The sequence below is a fragment of the Crocodylus porosus genome, unplaced genomic scaffold, assembly GCF_001723895.1.
Source record: "Crocodylus porosus isolate Cpor-Errol unplaced genomic scaffold, CroPor_comp1, whole genome shotgun sequence".
Taxonomy (NCBI): Eukaryota; Metazoa; Chordata; order Crocodylia; family Crocodylidae; genus Crocodylus; species Crocodylus porosus.
The window spans coordinates 50,303,238-50,319,298 of record NW_017728951.1 but is presented as its reverse complement, the minus strand read 5'-3'; the positions used below and the strand labels follow the sequence as shown (position 1 = coordinate 50,319,298).

Sequence of the window (16,061 nt, the reverse complement as noted above, 5' to 3'; positions counted from 1 at the left end):
GCCAGAAGAGAGGGGATAAAAGCCTGCTAATGATGGTACTCAGGGGCAGAGGGTTTTGATCTTTTGTCTTCTCCCTCTGACCCTATTTGCAAATATATACCTTTTGTCTCACCAACAATGTGTGCCTAAGAATTTGTTATTCAATGAGCCTCCAAAGAAAACGAACCGAGAGAGAGTTTTTTTTACCTCACTTTAGTGATGCTTTAATGCACATTAAAACAGGCTGATGTGCATTCAAGTGCCCAAGGTCACTCTACTCCAACTCTATATGGTATTCTAGTATCTCTCTCACCAGTATCATTTATAGAGGAAAAAAAGTTCTCTGTAGTCTTATTTCTTGAATAAGTAAAGTTGCTTATTCACTGTGACCCCTGGTGTTTTTGCCAGAATCTAGAATCTTTTACTAGAATCTTCTGAGTGTATATATTGACCAATGTCTTCCTTGATATGGCATGTTGTAGAGTGTTGGAGTTTCAAATGTTATTGCAAATATGGCTGAGGGTCTGAAAAGGAAATTAAAAATAATCCTTTGGTTAATTTATCATAAGCACAGGAAATTGGACTTGATGGCCCTCCAGGATGCCCTTCCTAGTCCAGTATCTTTCAGGAATGACACAGATTCTTTGTTCCTAGATACATAACTTTGCCTTCATTCACCTGTATTAAAAGGCACTTTGTTCCAGATTGCTCTGCATGACTTCACCTTCCTCATCATTATTACCATTCTGCCAGTCTTTATATCATCCACAAGTGTTACTAGTTGTGATACAGTATTCAAAACAGGACAGAATTTATATTTGAAATTCAAATGGTTTTATTGCTGATGGAACTGGACCAGGTATCAGCAATAGAGAGAAACATTTGGAAAATCTTTTCCAATCTAGACAAAACTCTAGAAGCTGCTTATGATTTATGTAACAAGGGAGACAGAAGTGACAATAAGTACAACTAGACTTCACAGAAATGAAGACCATAAATGTGTGCTATCAGATAGCAATATACCAAATGCCATGAACTAAAAGTGATAGAATTCTAAGTACTCTCACATCTATAAAGCAGTTATATTTATTTACCTACCTACTTTAATTGCAGGGGATTGGAAGGATTAAATTGAAAATATTTTAATAAACATTTTAGGTGCGAGTTGCCATATGCTTTCAGATTAGTGCTCTACATACTTAAAAATTCAGGAAAACTTTTAAACATGTCAAAATATTTGTTTCAATTTAATCATTTCATACACAAGTTAAACCTATCAAACCTTGTGTTGCTCTTCAATTTCCTGCTTGATCAGAAGCTCTTCAGCTTTCGGATTTTCTATCAGTTCCAGGTGTCTTGTGACTTTTTCCTGATCTTGTTCCAGCATGGCTGCCTCAAGCTTCCTCTAGCATTGCAGATACATTATGCCATTGACAAAATTAAAAAAAGGATGATTAAAGTAAGTTGTATTAAGGACACATTTCAAAATTGATTTTTTTAAATGAAAGCAAACTTACCTCTTTGCCTTCCTTTATATTTTTCCTGTAGTTGTAAAGCCAATGTGCCAGGTAATCAATGGGGTCTGCTGGCTGATGTTCTGCTACATCTGCAAGTCCCTCAGCCAAGTGCTTTCCAACGTGTTTTCTGAGGTAGTGTGTATCCATTCCCATTTTTTACCAACTGCAGCAAAGCAGGAGAAAAATGAATTTGTCCTGATCTAAGATGAAAGGCATTAAGCAGGACAGACACTACATGTAATGCTGTACATTACGTAATTCACTGGGGAATCACCCAAGAAACATTGACTGGCCACATGTACCAAGTAATTATCACCATAAATATGGCTATCCAGCTATAAAAAGAGCCACCCAGGTACACAGCTAGTGTTTACAAATGTATAACTGTTGTAGAGCTGGTTTCTATCCAGCTTTAATCTGAAGGTATAGCAGGGCCCTAAGGCCCCCTCTCCTTGTTATAGGTATCCAGCAATTAACCGATTAATTGCATAATTACCTTGAGACCAGCTACATATGTGAAGTAGCTAGGATGCCATAAAAAGCTTCAACTGTAAAGTTAGACTCAGAAGTACTGACTTTATAGCTGGCTGCTATCCAGCTTTGAGTTGTGCACATAGCTGGGTTTCCCCTGGCTAGGAGCTGTGGGGCCCCAAGCTGAAGGACCGCACCATACCCCATACCCAGCCAGGGCTGTGAGTGCACGCTTGTGGGGACTCAGCCTCCCACTCTTGGTCCCAGTAGAAGCCCTCAGCTGCTCGGCCCCAGTCCTACAGCATCTGCCTCCTGGTTGGGGCATGGTTGTGATCTCCGGGGGGGGGGACGTGGCACGGCAGGAGGTGCCACTGTAGGAGTGGCGCGTTACATCCCCTTGCGCATTTACCTGCTGGGCGCAGGGGCCCCAGGGACAGCGGCCCTGACAGCGCCCCTCAGCTCCCACAGGGGAGCCCGTTTGTCCTGCTACAGGCGATTCAGGCGGGGGGCGGCGGCAGGGCAAGGGCAGCCGCTGTGAGGTGGCGCCACTGGACAGAGCCCAGCGTCTCACGGCACCTCCGGTTAGGGGCCGGAGGCGCTGCGGGCGCGAGGCAACCACAAGCGGGCACCGCTGTGGCCTCAGAGCCGGGGGCAGCCCTGCGTCCGGGCCCACGAGGTAGGACTGTGAGGGGCTCCGCGACCACGGGCGAGACTGGCTGCGCCTCCGCGCAGGGGGCCGTGTTTGACGTAGGTTGCCCGCGCGCGACTCCAGCCCGCTGCTCCCGGGGGCCGTTGCCGAGCGACCGCGACGCGCCAGCTTTACCCCGCCCCTTCCGCGCGGGACTGGCTTTGTGCGCTTGCGCAGACCTGCCAGTTGGCGCCCGGTGGCCTGGTCTGGTGCGGTCTATGGGCAGGGTGCGGCGCGGTCCTGTGGGAGGGTTTCGGTCTCTGGGTGTCGCAGCGCTGCACCTAGAGCGGCGCAACCGGCGGGAATTTAACTCTGGCCCCGGCCCGAGCGCAGTGGCGGCGGTTCGGGGAGGCCTCTGCGGCGCCTTCAGACCCGCGTGCACACGGGCTTGGGCTGCTACCTGCTTGGCGCCCTTGTTACCAGCCTGTGACCAGCCTTGCTTTGTGATTATTTGTCCCAAGTGATCAGTTGTCACCTTTCCTGTAGCTTCCAGCCTCGGAGGGGCCAAGAAGTCACTCCGTGGCCTGAGCCCACGACCCTTAGGGTGGCAGATAGGCCTGTGCGGCCGCCTCACCTTTGCTCACTAATAGCCATGTGAGCTCTTTGGGAAGAGCCTCTTCTTGTGGCTGGGGGCAGGGAGCTGGGTTTGAGTATGGGGTGCTCTACAAGCTCCAACAATAACAGGCAGAGGGAGTGAGGTTGAGGGGAAAATGGGAACCAGGCATCAGCAGCAGTGCTTAAATACTGGGGGTAGCAGGTTTCAGGGGTGTTGCTTGTAGTTGTGTTGGTGTAAGGACATAGGCAGACAAGGTTCTTTGGGTAAATGTGATATTTTTCTATTAGACCAATTAAATATTTGAAAAAAATGTTCTTTGCAAGCTTTCAGGCACAAATACACTTTTGCAGGTGTAGGGAGAGTGCTGGTGTTTTGTGTTCTCCTGGGTGGACTAGAGGCCAATATGCAAAATACAGGGCTGTGAAAATGCAAATATGTGGCAATGAGGATCAGAAGCTGTGAGTTAGTTCATGATTTTTTGTATCCAGTAGATTTATGAAATGAAGTTTGTAGGCTTGTCTACAAAAGGTTTGGGTTTTTTCTGTAGTTCCCTTTGAGGATTAGACCTGAGAGACTGGAGACAAAAAATCTTGGACTAAATATAGACATAGGTTATACTGTGCCATAAATCCAACCTAACATCCGATAACCCCGGGTATAACCTCTCTACGTTTTACTAGCTACATCCTATCACCAGGTCAGCATTCCCCCCTTCCCCTTCCACCTGCCTGCTTAACACCTATTATCTCCCATGGCCTCTGGTCCTCACTGCCAGGCATGTGTGTTTTGAAAGACCTGCATTTTGTCAATTGCATCTATTCCACCCAGGAGAACACAAAACAACAACAGACTCCATATGCCTGGAGAAGGGAGTTTGTCCCTGAAAGCTTGCAAAGAACCATTTTTTCCAGCTATTTAGTTGGTCCACTAAAAGATATCACATTTACCCAAAGAATCTTGTCTACTTAGGGACAGCAGGTATGAGACATGTGTTTGTATGCTAAGTACTTTATGCTTTTAATAGAGAATCTTCTTTAACTGTTTTTTGCTGTAGAAATGGACTAAATAAGAAAAGCAGTCCCCCAGAAACAAGTGCTCAAGAAGTCAATGGTCCTGCAGGCTGGGTTGTGAACCCTTTGGGAAAGCGGAAGGCCTAGAGTCCTCATGGAGGCAGCTGTGTCCAGACGTACGTTATTGTGAAGTGCATTTGGACAAAACTGGTGAGTTCCTGAGAAACCACCTGGAACATTGGTAGGAAGCAACATTTCTTAAGTGGAATGTGAATGAATATAGTCACACGGTGTTGCAGTGGGAGCCCTCTCCTAGCTGTTTTAAGGGGAAAAACAGTATTATTTTTATAATGTAATGCAGTTACAAATGTTTACAGATAATTTGCAAACCAGGAAAGCTTCAGTCATCCAAACACGTGATAGACTTATCAGGAGGCACTACTTCATAGTCAGGGCGGCTAGGATCTGGAACCAACTTCCAAGGGAAGTGGTGCTTGCTCCTTCAAAAGGAGGCCTTGCTGGGGTTGTTTGATCCCAGCATTCTTTCCTGCCCATGGCAGCGGGTCAGACTTGATGATCTGCTCAGGTCCCTTCTGACCTACCAACCATGAAATGGGGCTAAATATGGCCAATGGAGCTATGTTGTCAGGCTTACGGGTAGGGAAATTTGGCAGTGGTAGAGTGGTGGCAATTAACACTGCTCTCCAGCTGCCAAGTCTTCGAGCTTCATGTGCCTGGATTGAACCTGGGCCATTGCTGTAAGGCTGCATCTGGTCCCCACTGTGCTCTCCCCATGCACCGGCAGATTTTGTGTACCATGAGGTCGTGGGCTTAGGCCCCTCATGAAACATTATATGCATTAATAAGGGGAGGTGCTGGAAATACATCAACTGATTTCTTGGGACAGTTGAAAAGAAAATAGGGAGTGAGGTCATGGGTTAATGACAAGGGATCCAGAACGGGACACTGAGCAGAGCACGCTGGCCAGCACCCACTGCCCCGTGAATGAGTTGAGGTGGCCTGTGGATGCTGATCAGTGAAACTTTGCACAGAGATGTGAGTGGAGGAGCGACAGGAAAACAGCTCCATACTTGCCTGGGTTCCCTCGCCAGAGTTTTTCCATTCACCGGATCTGGCCTATGGACAGACCTGGCACTGCCTATCCAGCCCACGGAGCAAAGATTGGGCAGCAGTAGACTAGGTTACATGGTATGAGTAGCAAATGTTCACTGCAGCCAATTTACAGTCTTCATGCATAAACTATTCACTTGTTGCCCTGAGGGCCAATGCTCAGGATCTCAATATTGTGCTGTTAGACAGCACTGCATGGTGTACAATTGCACATAAACACAACAATCAGTTAAGCACACATACACTCACTAGGTGCATGCACCCGTACTAGGCATACACACTCTCACTAGCAATTCAGGTGCACACACATTCGAAATAACCAGTCTCGGTTATCACCAGTTTAAGCCCATACATGCTACACACACCAAATTTAGATAGAATCAGTTACCAACACCTGCATATCCCATACACATACATGGATTACTAATTCATATACCACACACACACAATGATATCTATGTATGTATATATATGTGTATTCACTAATTCACATACTTACCACCCACCTATACATACACACAGGTGAGTTCCTAAGTTGGGTGTTGTGATATGTATGAATGTATGTGCTTGGTGTACTTGGGATACTTGGGGAAAGGTTAAGGTAAGACAGTAGAAGTGTAGGGAGTGAAAGTTGCTGGGAGTGAAAGTTACCGGGACCAGGATTAGAACCGGTAGACTAGGGGGGCCTGGGCTGAAGAACTGAGGCTCAGGGGTGACTTTTAGGTTAATTGATCTTTATTGATTAAAAGACAATGCTCAAAGCCTGCAGAACAGGGGAATGATGGCACAGAGGCTGGGACTGCAGCCAGAGCTACAGGGGAGCTGAAAGTTAGGTGGGGTGAGGGAAAATGGGACTGAAGCAAAGTGTGGGTGTTAAAGAGGGGCTCTGGCTGTGGGGATCCAGAGGATGACTCCGGGGCAGCTAGAGAAATTGCAGGGAGCGGCAATAGGCTCTGGGCGCTGGAGAAAACTGCAGGACAACCATGAGGAGCTGGGAAGCTGCAGGAAAGCAGAAAAAGGCAGCAGAAAGTCACAGGGAAAAGGCAGTAGATGGCATGGGAAGCTGAAAGGCAGCAGGAAAGCAAGGAGAGGCTGAGAGGTGGCAGAAAAGGGGAGACAGAATTGGGAGGAGATCAGGCAACTAGGGGGAAGGGAGCTGGAGCTGAGAGAGGGAGAAAATGAGGCTGGAATTTAAGGTAGGGAAGGGACTGGGATTCAGTAAAACATGACCCAGCGGGGGATTGCAAATGACAGTGGTTTTATTGAACAGGGGAGATGGTGACACAATGTCTTATTGGTTCCCTTGTGCGCGCACACGCACGCATGCACCCACCAGTGGTTAGAGTGGCTTGGTGCAGGGGCTGAAGTCCACTGAAGTCCAGGAGGAGAGAGAGTCCAAACTGTAGGAGGAGGTGTGCAGGTAAAATCTACCTATCCCAGGCTGGAAGTTGATCCTCAACAGCCAGTTGGGGTCTCCTTTAGCTCTGTGTTGTCCAGAGGCGGGGTTGCTGGTGGGGTCTCTGGGGTGGATAGGTGACATGAAGCTGGTCTGGTCCAGATGGAAATGGTGTTTCCACTGGGTTTGTCTTCACTGCCCCTTTTTATACAGGCAGACCTTGTGTGACCCTAGTGACAGGAGGCATGCCTAGGCAAGGGTCAGCCCCTGCGTACTGAGCATGTGTGCTCTATGCAGGGGTGTATAGTTTCAGGTGACTGTAATGGTAGGGTACAATGGTAGAGTTGCTGGTTCTGCAGGGTCTTTTGTCTTTCAAATGCTGGGTTCTTGTCTCTGTTCCTGGGTGAGGTCTGTGGTTCCTGGATGAATCAATGCGAGGTGATGGACCAGTTGTTACAAGCCATTCAGTAGAGGCCTGCTACCATTGTATTTTAGTCATTCCCAATTATTTCTTATTCATCCGGGAATCAATTTACATGGAAGGGGTATGTGACTCAGACAGTTGCAACATGGGTTGCCCAGGCAGAGGACACAAGATGGAGCCTTGACATATAAAATGGAAGCTTGACATGACTTTGTTTCACTTACAAACACAGGCCTAAACCATACAATATCCATATAAAACCATAAAAATCAATACAAAATGATAATAATACAATATACAACAGTAAAAATCAATACAAACTTAATAATTATACAATATAAAACAGTGGATATCCAAAACCGAAAACTTGCTATCAAAATAAAAATGTTAAAGCTTACCCTAAGTTTGAGCTCACTTATACTTATCTATAGGGAATAGAGAGGGAGAGAAAAAGTCAGAAATGCTTGGGGAAGGGGAGGGAATGCATATCTATCATATAAATATAAATATGTATTAAAAAAGAAAAACGGGGTTTTGCTACACACTGAATACATTTTTTAAAAAAGAAACAACTTGGTATTTTTATTAGTGCTCTAGTCATACTTGTTAGACCCCAGTTGAGATCAGAGTCAACTTGTGATAAGCTAGACATTGTTCAGACACATGAAAAAATAATTCCTGTCCTGAGTTTGAATAGTTACCATAGATGGACAAAGGAACAGGAGGAGGAGAGAGAAGTAATTTTCCCAAGATAATTGAGCAGATGAGCAGGAGAATGGGAAATAGTAACTTCCAACTCAGAGTCCTGTCTAGCAAACCACTGGAATGCTAATAAAATTCCAAGTCTATCTGCAGAGAATCTGAACAGGACTGATTTAATGGCTACAGGCAGCTTTGCCAATAAATTTTACTTGGTTTAGTAGTTTTAGTTTATTTGGTTTTTTTCAGGAAAGTACAAATGGAGTCTGAGTACCTCAAGAGATCAGTAGGAACGTGTTTGGCAAAGGGACTAGCAGAGGTAGTAGAGCTTCGACCAGCAGACCCAATAGAATACCTGGCACACTGGATTTACAAATACAGGAAAAACTTAGATGAAGAGAAAAAGGTAGGCATCTCTGCATTTAACATGGTTACTAGTATCCTGTTGACAACTTTAATGACACTATAGCTGATATGATATCTCTCTTCTAACTTGTTAATGTCACATTATTTCTGTAATGATAGAGAGACTTGGAAAGAGCCAAGCTGGAACAAGAACGGGAGGAGGCCCAGATGGAACTGGATATGCTAGAAAAAATAAAAGAAGAACAACTGATGATTGAGCAGAAACTGGCAGAGGAGCAGCAAGTATGGCAAAATATAATTCATTATCATAGCACTAAATTTTTAGCATACAGCAGCAATTTTCAGACTTCCTAAAGTCACAGAACCCTTTCATATCATAGGTTCTATGAGGAATATGTGGAATAATAAATGACATGACCAACCAAAACACAGCTTTGGTTGGAGAGGGAAAGTGATTGTACTATGTTATCTTTAAATACTGGAACCCTGAGGCAAAGTGGCTCTGTGCAGTTACTGCTGTGCAAACAAGCTTTTGAAATCAACGGTCTCTGTTCTAGATGTCATGTATGGTGATATGTTCTGCAGAATTGGTGTTCTCCCTGTATTGCAGTAGACAAACAGTGGACGCAATATACACTTTTAAAAGGTGTTGCCCTTCTGTGATCAGGAAGCGTGTATGCAGTGGTTCCCTGATGTGTCATATTGTCTTCTCTTCTATCCTATTAGAGCTGACAGAAAAAATCCTGCAAATATTAGTTTGAATTGGAAGATGAATTTTCATTTGACTGTGTATGCAATTTTTTTTATTTTCTTTCAACACACTGTATACTTGAGCATCATTTCTATTGCGAATATTCATGCAAAACTAAGCTTTTTCTGGAATGTTTGGTTATTTATCAAAAGTATGCTTTGGACTGTGTAGGTTAGTTGCATACAAGTGATGGTTTAAGGTTAAGCAGATGACCTGCAAACAGATGTCTCATTTGAGGTGGTCCTGATTGATCAGTCAAAACCAAGATAAAAGAGGAGCTGCACAGCCTTTTACATAGGTAGCCCTTCCAAGCTTTATTGCTGCTCTGCCAGTAGGTGGCCAGGGGGAGCACACAACCTGACAGACATGTCCTTGGAATGATTGGCAGTTAACTGCAGGGTGGATTTGATTTAAATCACGAGTTAAATCACTAGTCAGGAAGCCCCAATTTAATCATTATTTTCAACAAAAAGTGCATTCTTGTTGTTTGATATCCTTTATTCATTTAACTTCTTGGAACTTTAGAGGAAGGTAAGGGCTTGACTGTATGTACACAAACTTGCAGAGAGACGATGGGTGGGTAATCAGGTCTGTTATCTCTCATCTCCCTATACTGCTGTTAAAAGGATGTTATCTCTCTCTGGAGACAACAAATTCTCTCTATGCGTGAAGAAGGGTGTTTGTGCCCAAAAGCTTGCAAAGAACTATTTTTCCAACTAGTTAGTTGGTTTAATAAAAGAGATCACATCTACCCAAAGAACGTTGTCTGCGTATGATCTCTGGAGACACAAATCCACAGCTTGAGAACTGCAGCTAAGCATCACAGAGATGCTTAATGGGATCTTCTAGATGGAGTACTGGGTCCCCTTGAGTAGAGTGGTTTTCTTTAATCTTTACTAATCTATAGAGGAGCCTCTGGGAACCCCATAACATTGGGCCCCTAATATAGTTCATGGCCTGTTGTGACTTATTTATAAAACTTCTAAAATGTTTACATGAATAAATGGTCTCAAATAGTATATAATTATAAGTTATAATTCCTGTTCCATGATGATATCTTTGTGCTTTAACATATCTTAAATTAAAACTATGCTCATTTAAGTTTATTTTTAAAAGCATCTTAAAAAATAAAACATATAATTAAATTTAAAAAATGATTTAATTAAAAAAAATCAGATTCTTTATCTTTAAAAAAAAAATGTTGATTTTTATCCACACTGGTTAGGTGGAATAAGCTGTGATTAACTTAGACATACACAGCATTGGAGAGATGGGGGGTACTACTCAGATGGTACTATTGTTTTTTCCTTATTGGGTTCTTTATGTAGCAGACTACATAATACAGTCTCTATGATCTGAGCATATTGCATTCAAACACAGCCAATATTTTGTCAAGTAAATTATCTTAAACTTGTGTTGTTCTGGTTAATTTAACTATGGAAATCTTAGCACAAGTTGCTTATTGTAATTAAATTTTACTCTCTATATTTGCAATTTTACAATCTAGAAACAAGATTGTATGCTGAAATGTTTTAAATAATGAATGCAGTTAAGAATAATATTTTTGTAGTGAAATCACAAAGAATTAATTGTATAAGTTACTGGTTTTATAGTAATTGCTTGGGCTCTAGCAGTGATGGTAAATCACAGTTAATCCACATTTTTTGAGGTACTGGTTGTGAGTGTGTTGCAGTTTTGAGGAACTGGTTCTGGATTTGTCTAGGCATGATAACTGCATATATCGGGAGAGAGAGAAAGTATTTTATATGGCAATAATATTATTACAAAATATTGTAGTAAAGAAAAAAGCCTCTTCTCTCAATACTTGATTCTCCAGCTCTAAGTGTTTGTTAAATCAATGCTATGCATGCTTAGATTATATATTTATTTATGTGATCCAGACATTATATTAGCAAGATCCTTAATCACCAAAGACTTCTGGCTACTTCAGAAAAAAATGTCTTCAAGTAAACATTAAATAGATCAAAGTTGATGATTGCTTATATTACCACAGTACTTAGGGTGCCTAGTGTGATTGGGGACTAGGCCCCGATTTTGCTGGGTACTGTGTAAACACAGAACACAATATTACTAATTCCTACAGGTTACAATCTAAGTATAAGACAAGAGAGATAAAACGTACAAGGAAACAGTGATACAATAGTTAGAATCTTCCATGAAAGGGTATGTATAGAAAGTTAGGATTTTCAGTTTCTTCCTTTTTTTTTTCGTTTGTTTGTTTGGATAGTTAGAGACCTTGATCTCTGTTCTAGTCTAATAGTATCAATAACCTTATCAGTCAGACTGATATTGCAAGAAAGCACAACTTGGTCTTAATGTATTCAGCTATTTTTTGTTCTTTGTATTTTTGTTATATTTTAAATGAGAAAATACACAGTAAATAATGGAGGGGAAACGCATGAAAACATCTGTTGTGCTATTAAAGTCTTCAGCATAGCTGATTTTACTGGAGCTTGTCTTTTTTCTAATTTGCACTTGCACTGCTTCTATAAAACGACTGTAGGCTCAGCTGAAACGAGAACTTGAGGAGTTGGAACTCAAAAGGCTACTGGAAGAAAAAGCGGAAGAGCTGTTGTTGCAGCAGAAAGCTCAAGAGGTTTGACAAAATTTAATGAGTGATTGATGATGTCTCAAATCACCACCCTTCCTGCATTCATGCTCTGGATACAAATGTCCCCTTTGAACAGTTGAAAAGTTGAATCTGTAGCCTCTAAATCAGATACAGCTATCAAATTTCTCAAAATATTATATATTGTATTCAGAATATATCGAGGAGGGGAATATCAAAGTCCTCTCTTCAAATTAAAATTTGATAAGACATTGATTATATTGCCATTATGTTCGGTATATATATTTTGTAGCCAGTTGTCAAAACGTTTGTTTGCTTAGTGATGCTGTTGCTATCCTTGACTATGTTATAAAAATGTTTTCATGTGGATAGGAGCACAAGTGAATAGGTTTGTCAGTTCCACACACATTTAGGACTTGTCTGTGCTAAAAAGTGTTATGGGTTTGACTGTGCTATGATAGTTAAATCAGCAAAGCCTTCTTTATTGTGGTGGTAGTTACACTGGTCTGAGACAACACTATCATCAGCGTATCTGTTTCTGTGCTCTGACTTTACCTGGGATAACTATGTCTATTTAGGGGGTGGGTTTTTGCTGTCATAGTTATATTTATAAAAATTTCAAATGAAAATCAGCTCTTGGTATGTGAAATCTATCACAGTCTAAAAAGGTGTGCTTTTCTTTGAATTGTTTGTTAAAATATGGATATGATATTACTGCAAAAAATATAAAAAATTATAAGGAAGAAAAAGCACCACATGACAACCTAAAATTGTTCAAAACTCTCTTTGTAACTGTTAAGATTAGCCTCTGTGGTAATACACAGACCTTCACACACTAACTTGTACCAGAACTTACATAAATCTTTATTTAAGCGTCCTTTTTAGCTTTAATTTAATAAAGAAGTATTCAGTCTCAGACCCAGGGACCAAATCTGGCCTGTGGAGCCATGGCATCTGGCTGATGGGGCTTTCCACAGGTCAGGGAATTTAGTGGTGGGGAAGCAGTGGAAATTAAGAGTGTCGCTTCTCCCCACTGCCAAATTTCTTAGCCTTGCACCGCAGTTCAGAACTTGGCTGTGCTCCTTATCCCCGCAAAGCCAGAGTGGGCCCAGGCAAGCTCCCCTTCCCTCCACATGGCTGGGTTTGGGGCCAGGCCACACTCCCTTCCTCTTAGATGGCCAGATCAGGGCTGGGCCAGGCCATGCACCCTTCTCTTTGAGCGGTTAGATTGGGGCTGAGCTGCCCCCTGCCTCCTCCATGCAGCTGAATGTGTCCTCACCGTTTCTGCCCCAGGCACATGATCAGGACCACTGGCCAGATATGGCCCATGGATAGACAGGGCACTGCTCATTTGGCCCACTGGGCAAAAGGATTGAGCATCATGGGTATAATGTATAATTAAACTCTTTAATACATACTAAGATTTTTAGAAACTCTTAATATAATTATTGATAAGATAATTATCTAATGAAAATGAATTTTCGATTGTAGGAAGCATCAAAGACAATAGCTGAGGTAACAGATAGATATGGAGCTCCTCATTTGGCCCGAGTTGAGGAGGTAGATGAGAGTGGACAGGATGAGGTAAGAATTAAAACACAAAACAAAAAAGAAGCAGAAGTAAATCACTGCAATTTTCCTGTCCCTACTGACACTTCTAGAATTTAGTCTGTGTCACCTTCTAAATTATCTTAAAGAATAGACAGCATTTGGACCATATGCTGCAGATCAAAGGGCACCTATATATGTACCGAATGTCTGCTTCTACATGTTCTAATTAGAACATGGTGGAGCAGATTTGACTAATCAGCATGCTTCAGCAGCCTTGACATCATGTGTATTCAGTGTCCCTGTGCTTCAAAATGGTGGCATGGTGCTTTAACTAAAGCTTGTCAAATGAGTTTTAGTTCAGGCACGTCACTTTGAAGCATGGGATGCTGAATACATGAGAAGCTGTGGGCACTTCAGTTAAAGTGGCTTCTGAGAGCCGCTGTAATTAAAGCACTCCACCTTGGAGCACATGTAAAGATGCCCTAAGAAATCTGTGCTTGTGCTTGTCTGCACTCATCAGAATGTCCTATCTGGTGTTGGCTGCAAATGGTCGCATGGGCTATTTCATCACATTGGGTTAGCTAGAGAATAGCAACTCCTTATCTCTTACTTGTTTTCTCCTAGCTTGTCTCTGTTCTAGCAACCGTAAAAGAATGGTAACGAGGTTGTGATGTAAAAGGAAATTGTCATGTTTCAGACTTCTTATTTTATATTTAAATGTGTTCCAAATAGAAGCTTCGATATTCCCATGGGTACAGCTGTCTCCTGTTGCTCCTGTAATCTTGATAAATACTTAATGAGGCAGAGGTGACATTTTTTCAGTGTCTAGAGGTACACTGTTCTCACAATACTCCTCGCATACAGCACTATTACTTGAGCCAGCAGTTAGTAGTCACATATATCCAGTTACATGAGTGTTTCAATCCTTATGAGAGGGTGCTAATTTCACTTGAATGTGTGGTTTGTTATTTTAAAATAGAAGACCATAAATCGCAGTATGCATTTTGATGGTACAGTATATCTCAACAGACTAGTAAAGGTCAGTTTCAATATGCTCTTGTTGGCACTTTTTAAAATTTGTATTTCTTAGGTTGCCCATCTGCTTTTATTGTCCGTAATACAATTTCATCTCCGTCTCTCTAATGCAGGAGGAATATCTTTATGAATATATTATAAATGTAATCCCAGCCTGTTTTAGAAATATTTTAGGAATTTTTTTTTATTTTTTAATATATTATATCTAAGAATATATTTGAGATCACTTTTCTCAAATTAATGTAATCATGCATTCAAAAATGTTATGCATGTAAGGTAGGTTTTTGCTTGTCCGCTTCCCTTACCCATACAAATGGAGTAATCAAGTATACAGATGAGTAATAATTATGTATGTAAGCACTCATGTGTAACTAGCCAGTGTAGGTATGCAAATTGGGTTCACAGTTGCATACATATTAGCCCCTTGTTGCTAACACATTCTTTTTACTTTCTGCAGATATGCTTAATGAGAGTGCATAAAACTGTGAGGCCAGATTGATAAGCTGGCAATACTGAATGTTTTAGTGTATATGATAGTCTTTGTTATCAGAATCAGAAAACAAATCTTGATTTTTTTTTACCAATAAAGGCTGATAAAATTAACATGATGCTTCACAAAATGGAGGAATGCACAGTTATATTGAAGAACTTACAAAATTCTGTTTCTGTTTGCTTTTGTGTATGGCACTTTTACAAGGGAATATTAAAAGTTTCCTTGTTCCTTTTCTTGTATTTTAGAATACAGTGAATGTCATGGGGGAATCAGAAGAAGAAAGTCCCAGCTGACACATGATACTGATACCTGTACGTGTATACATAAACCACTCAACCTGTTAATGCCTGAAGTTCAATGATTTACTGTAAAAGTGTGTTTATTAACAGAATTGATTTCTGAGGTCTAGATTGTATAGTATGTTAATGCAGTTAATTTAAGGTAATGTTAAATAAAAGCAAATCATAACTCAAATCATATTTTCCATGAATTTGAACAGCAGTTGATTATCAGAGATTGAAAATATTCAACCTAGATTCAAAGGAACTATAAGATTGTTTCCAAGGGAGACAATTACAACCTTCCAAAGTTGATAAATTGAGTTCTATGCAGTTCACTGGAGGGACTTTCAGTATCACAAAGCCTCAGTTCTGTCTGATCTACAAACTTATGAAAGATCCAGAGGTAATCGTCTTCTCTTAAAGCAAGTTTGATCTTGTAATGTGTTCTGGTCTCTCTAAAAGAAATGAGATTAATCACATATTGAAAATTTTGAAAATGCTTCATTGCTTTGTATGTGGCTAAGCATTTGTTTTATTTTTTTCTTGGATCAGTAGCTTATAGCACTGAACCCAAATGCTAGTAAATGAAAGATGCTGTGTAGTTGTACAACTTTAGAAAACAGCTCTGCTATATGATGGATTTTTTGTAGTAATGGGCAAAACTTCAAAGGCTTCAAAGTTCACTTTAGGTAACCAGCAGATAATCATAGCCTATTTTACCCTGATTTTTCAGACTGGAGATTTTCCTTTTTCTTTTGAGATTTCCATTATCTTCTGGTTTTGTCTAGGTTGGAAATTCCACAGTAGTAATCTTCCTTTTTGTATTACAAAACATATTCCCAGCCAAATACAGAAAACAAAACCAAACTACCTTTAAACTTTGTGTTGAGTTTTGGCAGGATAATTGGTTTGGCTCATGTTTACCCAGCTGTTTTGGTGTCCATAATAATTTTTTAACAAGAAAACAAGTGCATAGTTATAATGGTTACAGATAATCAAAAGCAGTAACTTGCATGCTCTTACCAAGTATTTAGGTGACACCAAAATTTAGAAAGCGGGTGACTTTTGGTTCTTAGAATCATAGAAGTAGGGTCGGAAGGGACCTTATAGATCTTCAAGTCCG

General features: G+C 41.3%; 2 protein-coding genes and 1 long non-coding RNA gene across 5 annotated transcripts in view; 2 read left to right on the top strand and 1 right to left on the bottom strand.

Annotated features, from left to right (window-relative positions):
* LOC109324238 (DPY30 domain-containing protein 1-like) overlaps nucleotides 1-2,563 on the bottom strand; it is a 7,939-nt gene extending 5,376 nt beyond the window's left edge. The window contains exons 1-3 of one of the 2 annotated variants that reach the window (XM_019556197.1): nucleotides 2,377-2,563; nucleotides 1,497-1,659; nucleotides 1,262-1,384 (exon numbers count right to left, since the gene is read on the bottom strand). In XM_019556197.1, the coding sequence (XP_019411742.1) occupies nucleotides 1,262-1,384; nucleotides 1,497-1,649 (276 nt within the window). In that variant the 5' untranslated portion in view covers nucleotides 1,650-1,659; nucleotides 2,377-2,563. The remainder of the gene's footprint in view (nucleotides 1-1,261; nucleotides 1,385-1,496; nucleotides 1,660-2,376) is intronic. The other variant, XM_019556196.1, reaches the window with a different exon arrangement.
* The window catches only part of LOC109324239, a 24,268-nt gene that overhangs the window by 6,780 nt on the left and 1,427 nt on the right, over nucleotides 1-16,061 (top strand). Inside the window, exon 2 of the long non-coding RNA XR_002104882.1 lies at nucleotides 3,987-3,992. This is a non-coding gene — a long non-coding RNA (uncharacterized LOC109324239). The remainder of the gene's footprint in view (nucleotides 1-3,986; nucleotides 3,993-16,061) is intronic.
* DYDC1 (DPY30 domain containing 1) lies at nucleotides 4,266-15,574 on the top strand. Of its 2 annotated transcripts, XM_019556194.1 has the most exons (6): nucleotides 4,266-4,431; nucleotides 8,121-8,277; nucleotides 8,397-8,519; nucleotides 11,513-11,605; nucleotides 13,070-13,162; nucleotides 14,903-15,574. In XM_019556194.1, exons 2-6 carry the CDS (start codon nucleotides 8,131-8,133, stop codon nucleotides 14,948-14,950), a joined length of 504 nt encoding a protein of 167 aa, XP_019411739.1. In that variant the 5' UTR covers nucleotides 4,266-4,431; nucleotides 8,121-8,130; the 3' UTR covers nucleotides 14,951-15,574. The 2 variants fall into 2 exon arrangements, with proteins under 2 accessions (XP_019411739.1, XP_019411740.1); XM_019556195.1 differs by lacking the exon at nucleotides 13,070-13,162.